This window comes from Hemitrygon akajei, chromosome 10, assembly GCF_048418815.1.
Source record: "Hemitrygon akajei chromosome 10, sHemAka1.3, whole genome shotgun sequence".
NCBI classification, from domain to species: Eukaryota; Metazoa; Chordata; class Chondrichthyes; order Myliobatiformes; family Dasyatidae; genus Hemitrygon; species Hemitrygon akajei.
This window is the reverse complement of record NC_133133.1, coordinates 13,165,356-13,179,223: the sequence shown is the minus strand read 5'-3', so window position 1 is coordinate 13,179,223 and position 13,868 is coordinate 13,165,356. Positions and strand designations below refer to the sequence as shown.

The 13,868-nt window shown below is 41.2% G+C and overlaps 1 protein-coding gene across 4 annotated transcripts in view; it reads right to left on the bottom strand.

Annotated features, from left to right (window-relative positions):
- The window catches only part of LOC140734164 (uncharacterized), a 140,659-nt gene that overhangs the window by 46,953 nt on the left and 79,838 nt on the right, over positions 1-13,868 (bottom strand). For all 4 annotated transcript variants that reach the window (XM_073057793.1, XM_073057792.1, XM_073057791.1 and 1 more), the window contains exon 2: positions 3,033-3,109. In XM_073057793.1, coding sequence (XP_072913894.1) covers positions 3,033-3,099 — 67 coding nt within the window. In that variant the 5' untranslated portion in view covers positions 3,100-3,109. The remainder of the gene's footprint in view (positions 1-3,032; positions 3,110-13,868) is intronic.

The following is a 13,868-nucleotide window of genomic DNA, read 5'->3' as shown; positions in this document are numbered from 1 at the left end:
GGCGCCCAAAGTGCTGAGATACTGCGGGCTGCCCCTCGGACTGTGTTGGTCATTGATGCAAAACAGTGCAGTTCATTCCATTTCAATGTAGTGTATGTGACAAAGGAAGCTCATCTTTATCTTTAAAAGATGTTGAACAGTTTGAACAGTTTGGTTTTGAGTTCAGAATGAGGGATAATCTTACTGAAACATATCACAAGTCCTGGTTATGTGATCACTGACACCAGGCAGACAATCTCTGAAGGGTATTGATAATGGCTGGGGGCACCCATCTTGTAAAGACACTGCGCAGAAGAAGGCAATGGCAAACCACTTCTGTAGAAAAATTTGCCAAGAACAATCATGGTCATGGAAAGACCATAATCGTTCATGTCATACAACGCAGTGCATTACAACAAATGATAATCATATCGAAAGGCAGGACAGGATTGAAAGGCCAGGTGACCTGCTCCTGCTCCCATTTTCATGTATCCTGTGAAAATTTGCAGCTAGCACTTTATATCAGAGTAAATTGGAGTACAATGGAGGAGGATAGGTGGCCAACACAGTCGGGCTCATGTTTGAATCTTATCTGCACTCTGTATGAAATCTGATGGTAAATAGGTTTTGTTCAAAACCATCCAAGTTCCTGATAGATGGCTCCTCCAGCACTAAAGTTTTTCAAAGCTTGTGCTCAGAAAGAAGTTGTTACTGGGAGTGTTTTACTGGTGATCTTTAAAGTCAGGAGTGGGACACATTGTTGGAGCAGACCTGATTTTTGGCTTTCAAGGGGATTCCCAAAAGTCTCCAGTAATTAAAATTTCTGCTCATGGATTTAGCAGTGGACAAAGCTGGGTCTCTGATGAAGTTGAAAAGGGTCTTTTGGTGCTCTCTTCAACAGGAATTCAGCAAGACTCTCTCTCACTGCTCCCCCCATTGATCTCTTCTGCTGATTTTTCAACCATATGCTCACACAGACCTCCGCAGTCCAGGTGAAGGGTCTCAACCTGAAACATCAACATCCATTTCCCTGCCCCAGCGTCCATTTTGAAGGTCACTGCCTCATTTTGTAACTGAAGCGTAGTCCACCAATCTTGTCGATTTGAATCTGGAGCCCCAAGGAAAGTTCTCGCCACCTGGTCTTCTTTGACCTCCTGAACAATTGTTTTTGTATGACACCAACTTTTTTTCTGGCCAACTCTACTGCGTTGGTAGCATTTCACCTCTATTGCTGGACGGAACTCTTTAACATGGATTGGAGACTTGCAGCATCTCCTTCAGCTGGAGATTTTGCCTGCTGTTTGCTTCGCTTGTCTGTTTTGTTTAAGCTGAGTTCTACTGTCACCTCTTTCTGACTGCACCTTGTTTGTTGCCTTTTTTTATAGCTTCCAGCTTTAGAACATAAAATATAGAAAATCTACAGCACATTACAGGCCCACAATATTGTGCCGACCATGTAACCTACTCTAGAATCATTTTCCTGCCCGAGTTCTGCTTGTTGCTGATGAACATTCTCACTCGGTCTGACCATAGTAATAGCTTTCTGTGAGATTTGCCTGCAACTGAAATCTCTCTGACAATTTGGTGTCTAGTAGCCTGACAATAATCCTGTCTCTGATGAGCTCATTGCTCAGATTTCCATATGCACAGTTGTCTGACAACACATACAGTGCTGTGATGAAGTCACTTACACTTTCACCTGGCTCCTGCTTTCTGGAGTTGAACTTTGCACTCTCGTACATCACATTTCATTTTCCTGTGAAGTATTCTTTGAATTTATTCTCAACTCCTTTTTCTGAGCACCTGTCAGTCCTAATCCATCCATGATGTCATCTGCTTTGTCACGCACGAGGTAGATCAATGTGCTTACTTAATGATCATCTGAAGCCTGAGTGAGATTGCTTGCAACCCTAAATCTCTCGAAGTCCCCTGGTTTAGAAAAATCAAATGTGTCAGGGAGCTTTGTTAGGTAAGTAGGTCTAGGTACAGCAGATATTTACTCCACTTTCCAGTTTATTTATTTACTGTTTTATTTATTTGGACTACAAATGTCTCCTTTTCTCTCCCTAAGTGTCTGACTGACTTCTCTGCTGTGGCTGTGTCTCTGTGCACTTCCCCAGGCTAGTGGCCCACAGATTATTACAATGTATCCACTATTGGTTGTATCTCAAAGGTGTTGCCTTGCTATCCTGCCCCTTTTCCAGCTCATCCCTCATGGTGCATACAGATAGCAAACTAGCATAGACAGTTTAGGTTGATAAGTCTCTGGATATTTTTCATAGATGTATGCAAATAAGAACAGTCTTACTGTAAATTCTTTCTTGTTGGGGATCTCACTTGGTCTGTAGACCAATTCATCAACAATCAACCGCTTCTGACACCATGTTGTACTCATTATGGAAGGATAGAGCAGAGCATACCAGAATACCAGCATGCAGGATACTCAACTAAACTTTATTGATAGCCCTGCTTGTACAGTATGTGGACTTCTCCCATGTGGACGTGTCTAACTGAGTGGCATAGGAATAACACTTTTAACTACCAGTACAGCGTGGAGGTGCCTGGGCCTACTGTTAATAGGGTCATAGGGTCAGAGGGAGATACAACACAGGAACAAGCCCTTCGTTTCATTAAGCCTGTGCAAAATATTAACCAATGGAAAAATGTTTGTCAAACTTTTTGGTGGCTTATGGACCCCCGACATTCCTTCTGTAGTCAATAATCAGCTCTTCAGTTTGAAATGTTTAGAACATGTCATTTTTCATTAAGAAGATTATTTTGATTTCTGATGTTCTAATGCACATAACAACAGACACCAAATCCCAACACTATCGACCATCGAGGTAAAGGAACATGGTGAACACTGGCAGTTCAATTCTAGTTTTGTGAGAACTGTGTGGTATTGTATCTAATCTCTTATTGCTAATGATAATCAGAACATCATCTTGCCAAGGTGTCCATTACCCAGTGACAAGAAACTATCAAACTAATCTCAATATCAAGCTTTTTCAACCTTTAGAATTATGTTAAATGGGCCACATGAAAATATTTACCTGAATATTCATCATTCAATTCTTCCATCTCTGATGTCTGTCTCGTGTCCGGCAATGCCGTGGCCATGATATGGTCTCTGTGATATAGGCAGGAGGAAAGAAAGTTAGAGAATTAAGTCATTCCATATAATTATAAACCTCAAATTACAGATTCTGTCAGCCTGTTCAATAACACAGATAAAACCAAGAGAGATAACTTGCACATACACTCAGTGGCCAGTTTATTAGGTACACTGGTACACTTGTTAATGCAAATATCTAATTGGCCAATCATGTGGCATCAACTCAATGCATAAAAGCATGTAGACATGGTCAAGAGGTTCAGTTGTTGTTCAGACCAAATATCATGTATTTATTTATTTATTGAGATAAAGAATGAAATAGACCCTTCGAGCCACACTGCCCAGCAACCCACAATTTAACCTTAATCACGGAACAATTTATAATAATCAATCAACCTACCAACCAATATATGTTTGGACTGTGGGAGAAAACCGGAGCACTCGGTGGAAACCCACATGTTCACGGGAAAATTGTACAAATTCCTTACAGGCAGTGGCAGGAATTTATCCCATGTTGCCTGTACTGTAAACTGTTGTTCTAACCACTACACTACTGTGCCAAGAAGAAATATGACCTAAGTGACTTTGACTGTGATTGTTGGTGCCAGACAGGGTGGTTTGAGTATCTCAGAAACTGTTGATCTCGTGGGATTTTCATGCACATCAGTCTCTAGAGTTGACAGAGAATGGCGCAAAACACAAGAAACATTTAATGAACAGCAGTTCTGTTGGTTTAAATCCTTCATTGTAGGAAACATCCTCTTGACACCCCTTCGAGTCCTGGCAATATTCTCATAAATGGTTCCTGCATTCTTTTCAGCTTAAATGGCATCTTTCCTTCAGCAGGGTGACCAAACCGAACACAGTATTCCTCATCAACATCTTGTACATAACCTCCCAGGTGTACTGATAATATGAGTTGTAGAATTCTTAAAAGTTTCCCAAAATGCAAACCCTTGCACTTACCTGAATAAAATGGAGGTGAATTTACCAGACGGAAGATCAGCTAACCCAAAGATAATTTTAAAAGGCCAGTGTTAAGGGACATTATAAATAAGGAGAGTGGTGAAGATGGGACTGAAATTTTGTTGAAGATATGATTCTCAATGGTGAAGCAAAGTGTCCAAGAGCTAGAATTTGGAGAAATGTGAAGGGGGAATGATTAGTGGAGTCTTATGGAGTATGGGAAGAGCAAGGCAACAGAAGGATTTGAAATGGAGTACTACTTAAGGTGTGTGTAAAACGAGAGGGTGAGTCTTTTTATCAAAGGAAGATTTAACCAAAATCGAGAGGGCAAAGGTTTAAGTTAGGAGGGGAAAGATTAAAAAAGGGACTGAGGTGCAAATTCTTTCCATAGAAGGTGGTCTCTATATGGAATGCTGGTGACTAGAGATGTTCTGCAGAGCTGGTTTCTTTTCATTTGATCAGGATGATGGAATTGATGGCTTTGTGGCTAACTGTGGGGTTGATACAAAAATAAGTGGAGGGGCAGGTAGTGTTGAGGAAGCAGAGAGTCTGCAGTACAGAGTAGGAGAATGGGTAAAGAAGTGGCAGATGGAAATGAGTAGCTAAAGAAAGTATTTGAGCAAATTACATTAACAATAATTTTAAAATGTTCAGATAAGTGCATGGACAGGACAGGTTTAGAGAATCAGAATCAGGTTTATTATCACCATCTGGTGTCATGAAACTTGTTAACTTAGCAGCAGCAGTTCAATGCAATACATAATATAGAAGAAAAAGAGTAAACTTAAATAAATAAATAAATACAGATTATAGATTAAAAATTGTGCGAAAACAGAAATAATATATATTTAAAAACTGAGTTAGTGTTCATGGGTTCAATGTCCATTTAGGAATTGGATGGCAGAGGGAAAGAAGCTGAGTTTGTGCCTTCAGGCTGCTGATGGTAACAGTGAGAAAAGGGCATGCCCTGGGTGCTGCCTTTCTGAGACACCGTTCCTGAAGGTGTCCTGGGTGCTTTGTAGGCTAGTACCCAAGATGGAGCCGACTAAATTTACGACCCTCTGCAGCTTCTTTTGGTCCTGTGCAGTAGCCCTCTCATATCAGACGGTGATGTATCAAGACGTACAATGTATTCTGTCAGAATGCTCTCCAGGGTAAATCTATACAAGTTTCTGAGTGTTTTAGTTGACATACCAAATCTCTTCAAACTCCTAATGAAGTATAATCACTGTCTTGCCTTCTTTATAGCTGCATTGATATTTTGGGACTAGGTTAGGTCTTTAGAGATCTTGACACACAGGAACTTGAAAAGTGGGTCAAACATGAGGAATTGAAACTAGCCCATGCATGAAATGGGCCGAAGGGCCTGGTTCCATGGTGTATTACTCTTTGACTCTATTACTCTAAGTGAAGTATTTAATGGATACATATAAGAACATGTCCACATATAAGAATGTGGGGGGGGGGGGGGGGGGAGCGGAATCTCATTGAAAGCTATCGAATATAGAAAGACCCAGATTGAGTGGACATGGAGAGGATGTTCCCTACAATGGGGGATTCTAGGACCAGAGGGCACAGCCTCAGAATGGAACAACATCAGCTTAGAGCAGGGAAGAGGAGGAATTTCTTTAGCCAGAGGTGGTCAGTCTGTGGAATCATTGCTGCAGACGACTGACTGTATTTGGGTATTAAAGCAGAGGTTGATTGGTTCTTGATTAGTAAAGGCATGAAAGGTTATGGGGAGAAGGCAGGAGAATGGGGTTGAGAGAGATAATAAATCAGCCATGAGGAATAGCAGAGCAGGCTCAATGGCCTAACTCTGCTCCTATGTTTTATGGTCTAATGAACGAAAGCATGGGAAAAATGACAATCTAAAAGGTGTGTATTTGGGAGGTATTTCAGTCTCTCCTACATCTCTCCTTTATAATATCCCACTGATTGTTTATAGCTGTTTTGTGTTGCATGACTTCCCAACAGAAAAAAAAGGACTTTTATTACTTTAAGTTACCGAATTCTAAGTATTGCAGCAGACCTAGTCATCGAATATTCACTTGGTTTACTTTGGTATGTGATTGGTGTTAATCTAACTTGCTCTCCTCCCCCTCACACTGTCTGTCCCTTGTTCTTGCAATAATGCAGTCACGGAGCTGGGAACTTGGGTTGTATAGAAAGCAGACATTCCATGGAGTGCTTCCAACCTGACTTTTTTTCCCAATGTATTAGAGACTAATTCCATTCCTTAAGACTCGGTACAGATTCTGATTGATGAATGATCTTTGATCTGAATCATTCACAATGTTTCTCTTTCCCCAGACACCACCTGACCTGCCGAATGTTTCCACCATCTTCTGTTTTATTTAGACTTCCAACATCTGCTGGTTTTCCTTTGATGTTCCCTCCCCACAAATTATCCATCATTTTCTGTTTTACCTCCTCAACACACACAGCTGGAAGAACTCAGGGGGTCAGGCAGCATCTATGGATGAAAAGACCCTTCATCAGGACTGGAAGGGAGGTGGTAGAAGCCAGAATAGAAGAGCAGTGGGAGGAGGAAGTGGGTCCACATTTTCAGCATCTGCAATCTCTTTTTGTTTTACTGCCCACCTCCAAATGAACTAACACAAATTATTTTGGTTTTATCTTCTTTAAGACATCTTCAAGATATCTTCAAGGAGATCTTCAGGAATCGATGCCTCAAAAAGGTGGCAAGCATCATCACGGACCCCATCACCTAGGACGTGCGCTCTTCTTATTGCTGTCATTATGGAGGAGGTAAAGATGCCTGCAGACACACACTCAATGATTCAGGAACACCTTCTTCCCCTCCATCATCAGATTTCTGAATGGATAGTGAACCCATGAACAATACTTCACTACTGTTTCTTTTTTTTCTCTTTTTGCACTCATCATCATGTGCCATCTCGTAGGATGGGGGTTATCTTGGCCTTTCATTAATCTGATCATTGCCTGTGAGGAACACCCTCTTCACACTGTTAGTCTTAATTCATTTTTCTATCCATGACTGTGATTGTTCTTGGCAAATTTTTCTTCAGAAGAGGTTTGCTATTGCCTTCTTCTGGGCAGTGTCTTTACAAGATGGGTGACCCACCCATTCTCAATACTCCAGAGATTGTCTACCTGGTGTCAGTGGTTGCATAACCAGGACTTGTGATATGCACCAGCTGCTCAGACAATCATCCATACTTTCTCCCATGGCTTCAGGTGACCATGACTGGGGGGGCTAAGTAGGTGCTACACCTTGCCCAGGCTAGTGGAGGGAAGGAGTGCCTTACATATCCTTGGTTAGAGACGTATGTCCACCCGACACCCATTCTTGCATCACTTATACACACAGTTCCTGCAAGCCCTTTGGAAGTTTTCATGTTTTATTGTTTTACAACATTGAATCACAATGGATTTAATTTGGCTTTTTTTTGGACACTATTCAACAGAAAAAAGACTCTTCCGTGTCAAAACAAAAACAGATCTAAATTAATTACGAATATGAAACCGAAAATAATTGATTGCATTAAGTATTCACCCCCTTTAATTTGACACACATAATCACCACTTGTGCAGCCGATTGGTTTCAGAAGTCACATAATTAGTTAAATGGAGGTCACCTGTGTGCAGTCAAGGCAAATCTGGGAGGTCCAATTGCTGGTGAGTCAGTATCTTGCCAAAAACTACACCTTGAAATCAAAAGAACACTCCAAGCAACTCCATGAAAAGGTTATTGAAAAGCACAAGTCAGGAGATGAATACAAGAAAATTTCCAAGTCACTGAATATCTCTTGGCGTAGAGTTAAGTCAATTATCAAGAAATGGAAAGGATATGACACAGCTGTAAATCTGCCTAGAGCAGGCTGTCCTCTAAAACTGAGTGACCGTGCAAGAAGAGGTCTAAAGAGGGAGGTCACCAAGAGACCTATGACAACTCTGGATGAGTTACAAGCTTCAGTGGCTGAGATGGGAGAGACTGCACATACAACTGTTGACTGTGTGCTTCACCAGTCACAGCTTGATGGGAGAGTAGCAAAGCTACTGTTGAAAAACACCCACATGAAATCTCAGCTAGAGTTTGCCAGAAGGCATGTGGGAAACTGAAGTCAGCTGGAAGAAGGTTCTACGGTCAGATGAAACCAAAATTGAGCTTTTTAGCAATCAGACTAAATGCTATGTTTGATGTAAGCCAAACGTTACACATCATCAAAAACACACCATTCCTACCATGAAACATGATGTGGGGCTGCTTCACTGCAGCAGGCCCTGGAAGGCTTGTGAACGTAGAGAGTAAAATGAATGCAGCAAAATAGAGGGAAATCCTGGAGGAAAACCTGATGCAGTCTGTAAGAAAGCTGTATGCTTGGAGAAGATTTGTTTTCCAGCAAGACAATGACCCCAAGCATAAAGCCAAAGCTGCACAGGAATAGCTTAAAAACAACAAAGTTAATGTCCTGGAGTAGCCAAGTCAAAGTCCAAACCTCAATCCAATTGAGAATTTGTGGCTGGGTTTGAAAAGGACTGTTCACTCACAATCCCCATGCTTGAGCAGTTTTGTAAAGGATAGGGAAAAATTGCAGTATCCAGATGTGCAAAGCTGATAGAAACCTATCCATATAAAATACTGAAGGAACTCAGCAGGCCAGACAGCATCTATGGAAAAGAGTACAGTTGACGTTTCGGGCTGAGATCCTTCAGCAGGACCGGAGAAAGAAAGATGAGGAGTAGAATTAGAAGGTGGAGGGAGGGGTGGGAGAAACACAGGGAGGTAAGTGAAACTGGGGGGAGGAGTGAAGCAAACAGCTGGGAAGTTGATTGGTGAAAGAGATACAGGGCTGGAGAAGGGGGAATCTAATAGGAGAAGACAGAAGCCATGGAAGAAAGAAAGGGGGGAGTACCAGAGGGAGGTGATGGGCAGGCAAGGAGATGAGGTGAGAGAGAGAAAAGGGCTTGAGGAATGGTGAAGGAGAGGGTGGGGGGCCATTACTGAAAGTTGAAGAAATCAATGTTTTTACCATCAGGTGGAGGCTGCCCAGCCAGAATATAAGGTGTTGTTGGGTACCCAGATGGAATACTCGATTGCTTAGAATCACATTTATTATCACTGATATATGATATGAAACTTTTTCAAATTTTCTGTACTAGAGATGGAAAGAATAACCTGCATCTTTAGCTACAGTTTATATGTGATTAGGGAAGTGGGGTGGAGCTACATCTCTACCAAAGCAGATGTAATGTGCTCCTTCCCTCCGCTAGCCTTCAGATCACCCTTGGGCGAGGTGTAACACCTGCTCAGGGTCACATGAAGCCATGGGAGCAGGTGGTGGATGGTTGTATGAGCAGCTGGTGCATATCATAATTTCTGGTTATGTGACCACTGCCGCCAGGCAGACAATCTCTGAAGAGTATTGATAATGGCTGGGGTCACCCGTCTTGTAATGACACTGTCAGAAGAAGGCAATGACAAGCCACTTCTGTAGAAAAATTTGCCAAGAACAATCATGATCATGGAAAGACCATGGTCGCCCACATCATACAACATGGCACATAATGAATGACTGAATTTATTGTGATTGGTTCTGTTGAGTTTCTGGTGATCCCTAGGATGATGGAAGATCATAAGATCATAAAACATAGGAACAGAATTAGGTAATTCAACCCATCAAATGTCATTCAGTCACATCTGATTTATTATCTATCTCAACCTTATTCTCATGCCTTCTCCCCATAATCTTTGACATCCTTACTAATCAAGAACTGATCAAGCTCCACTTTAACTATACCCAATGACTTGACCTCCATAGCCATCGTGGCAATTTCATAAACTCATCATACTCTAGCTAAAGAAATTCGTCCTCCTCTCTGTTCTAAAGAAATGCCTTTCTATTCTGACGCTGTGCCCTCTGGTCCTAGACTCGCTCACCGCAGGAAGCTCCATAAGGTTTAACATCCCTGCGCTGAACTGAGGCTCTGGCCTACAACTAACAGGCAACTGGAATGGCTGCAATGATGACTGCTTTGTGGCTGTAGACTCACTTTCCTAAATTTCAGTTGTTTGCTTACTTTTATTTCTTGCTCAATTTGTCTTTCTTTTCAGCACTTTGGGTATTTGAAGGTCTTTTTTTAATGGGTTCTATTGGGTTTCTTTGTTTTGTGGCTGTCAGTAAGGAGACAAATCTCAAGGGTGAAAAATGTGTACATACTTTGATAATAAATGTACTTTCGAAGTGGGAGAAGAACCTGGAAAGAGTGCAGAGGAGATATTATGAGGACATTTCCAGGACGAGGGATTGAATTATGAAGTGAGATTTGTCAGGTTGGGTCTTTTTTCATTGGCACATAGGAGAATGAGAGAAGAAAAGCTTTGCACATTCCATCAGAACATTTGGGCTCATTTATCATCAGGTGAATGGTAGAATGATATAAGAATGAATGACTCTTCCAATCAGGAAAATACCCCACCAAGAAGATCATGCTTCAACTCTGTGAAATGAAGGATGTTAACAAAATAAAAATATAAATTAGTCTTCTGAAATTTCTATTGAATTCCAGATACTGTTAGACCTTCAAAGCCTCTTGATTTACAGTGCATCATTGTTCTTAACTTAGACTCTCATTCTCAGGAGAATTTCCCACTGCAATTAATCAGCCTCAAGTTACTGCCCTCAGCAGTAGAACTGTGGCAAGATAACATACATTTGGTTTTTTATCATGTAAACATTTATCACCAATCAGAATTGTGGTGCTCTTTGCTCTTTGGGCTGTGAAACTTTTACTCCCATTATATCACTGCTTCCTTTTAAGTTTCAATAGTGGGTTGGGGGAATATTATTTTTTGCACTGATAACTCTTTTTCTTTATTGTGTTCAGTTTTCAAAAATAAAGATTAACTTTATTTGACACAAATAATTTTGATTTACTTTTTAGCTGGTGCAGCACAACGTTGTGGGCCAAAGGGCCTCTTCCTATGCTGTACTGTTCCATGTCCTATAATCGAAACATGAAAACATACAGTGAATTGCAGCCAATCAAATCAGCGAGGGTTGTCTGGGGAGCAACCACAAGTGTTGCCATACTTCCAGTGCCAACCTAACACTAACCCTAACTGCACGTCTTTGGAAATGTGGGCAGAAACCAGAGCACACTGAGGAAATTGAGAAGATCATGGGGAGAATGTATAAACTCCATAGAGACAGTGACTATACTACTGTGGCACTCTCTCCTTCCTGTCCACGCGTTCATGCACACGCTCACACTGTGTGTAAGTGAGTGGATGGAAGGCTGGCAAGGGTGCTGTTGTTGGTGTTGCTGCTGCTGCTTGAATTGCTCTGCTGAGCATTGTGGGCATGCGTTGTTGGTGACGGAATGTGTGCTGACACTTGCGCACCCCCAGCACATCGTTGGGTGCGTTGGCTGTTAACACCAATGTCACATTTCACTGTGTGTTTCGATAAATAAATCTTAATCTGAATTCTTCATTGTTATCTTGGCAGAGATCATATTAATGATTTATTTAAGTAGTTAGGTTTAACTTCCCTGGCTACCACAGTGGGATTTGAACTCTTGTTTCTGAATTAATGGTCCATGTCTTTAGTTACTAGGCTTGTAATTTAACCACCGCACCATCTGCACTGTAACCAAGCTGAATTAATGTGGTACTGATCACTAGGCATAACAGAACAGATTTATAATCAATAGAATCAGAGGACATCATATACTGATAATCTACATTCCAAGTGGATCTATCACTTGATGTTCAATTGTGCCACTGTAAGATGATTGAAAAGGTGAGTTAAACAGATATAGACTGCGATATTGTTCGAGCAAAGGCTTAGCTAAGCAGAATAAATCCATTTAGAGGCAATTATAAAGTCATTAAACTCCATGGATTGTCTGTGTAGGCAGGTCATTGGGTAAATTTAAAGTTAAAGTTGATAGGTTCTTGATTAGTCAGGGCATCAATAGTTATGGGGAGAAGGCAGGAGAATGGGGTTGAGAGGGATAATAAGTCAGCCATGATTGAATGGTGGGGCAGACTCAATGAGCCGAATAGCCTAATTCTGCTTCTATGTGCACAAATGTTGCAAAGATACTGACATCAACGTGTTACTGCCCAGAGCAACTTTCTCAGCCTTCCATCTCTCAGTGAGACAATAACGACCATATGTGCAGGTACGGTTATGAGTAGATTTTACATTTGGAGAGAGTTCATCTATCATTACTGTGAAAACATACCGGGCTTGGTTTATTTTAAAGGTCAAATCAAATAAACTTTAATACAGTACTATGCAAAAGTCTTAGGCACATATATATGGGAAGCACCAGAGACGCTTTCTGAAATTATCAACAAACCATTTGTTTGGAATCAAATGACCTTGCTTGGTGTCTGAATGCTGGGTGTGTCTGCACCCATGCCGGCACCCTACTCTGGCACTCCTTCTCTGCCATCTTTCCCACACCCCTCCCATGGTGCTCCACCCTCGCCATTCCCACCATCCTTTATTCCCACCAGATTTACAAACTCACTCTCTGCTCCATGTTGACAAATAGAGTACTGTGCAATAGTCTTGGGCACCCTAGCTTCATAAGTGTGCCTAAGACTTTTGCACAGTACTATATGCACTTTGGTAGTAAGTTTTACTTTGAACTTTGAAGGTGAAGCCAATGTTCGGGCTGTGCATGATTTAGAAAGAAGTGATGCTTAACTTGGGGAAAACCACACTTTCTGCAATTAATAAACTCAATCATTACTGACTTCACATTGCTATTCACCAGTGACAGATCAGTTATGTTTATTTACCATATGTGCTTTGCACAAGAAATTTAAACAGTCAAGTAAGGCTTTAAATTTCCCATTTGACTCAAAGATACTTCCAAATAACCTACAAGTTGTGAGTGTTGGCAAAACAGCACTGCTGCTATGCACTGAGATTCCCTAATAGGAAATAATCAATTTAACATAGGCAAAAATTTTAATCCCCCACTTAGATGACTAGATTCTTCCAAAGCAGAATATGCTGTAAACATTAAGCACTTCGGGGAGTATCCATGGAAAGAGAAACAGAAAAATCCACATATAAAAATCCAATCCAATGATTCAAAGTTCACAGTAAATTTATTAACAAAGCACATATAATGTCAGCATATACAACCTCGAGATTCATTTAAATCACAACAGAACACCACCCACAGTGTGGACAACTTCATTCACCTAAACACTGAACTGAAAATGCCACTAAACTGGCAAGAGTGAAAAGGAGATCGACAAAGATGTTTCTAGGACACAAGGGACTGAGTTATGGAGAGACGTTGTGCAGGTTGGAACTTTATTCGGGGTGTGTAGGAGAATGAGGAATGGTCTTATAGAGCTTAATAAAACCATGAGGAGCATAGATAGAGTAAATACATTCAGTCATTGGGGAATCAAGAACTACAGGCTATAGGTTTAGGGTGAGAGGGAAGAGATTTAATAGGAATCTGAAAGGTAGCTTTTCACCCAAAGGGTGGTCTGAGCATAGAATGAACTGCCAGAAGAAGAGATCGTAGCAGGCCCATTTACAGCATTTAAAAGAAATTGGGATAGGTACGTGGAATAGGACAGATTTAGAGGGATATGGGACAAATGAAGGCAAAAAGGTCTTTCTTAAATGGGGCACAAGATGTTGGAAATCCAGAGCAAAATGCACAAAATGCTGGAGGAACATTCATGCAGCATATATGGAGCAAAATAAGCAGTCTGTATTTCAGGTTGAGACCCTTCATCAGAACTAGAGAGGAAGGGGCAGAAACCAGAATAAAAAAGGTG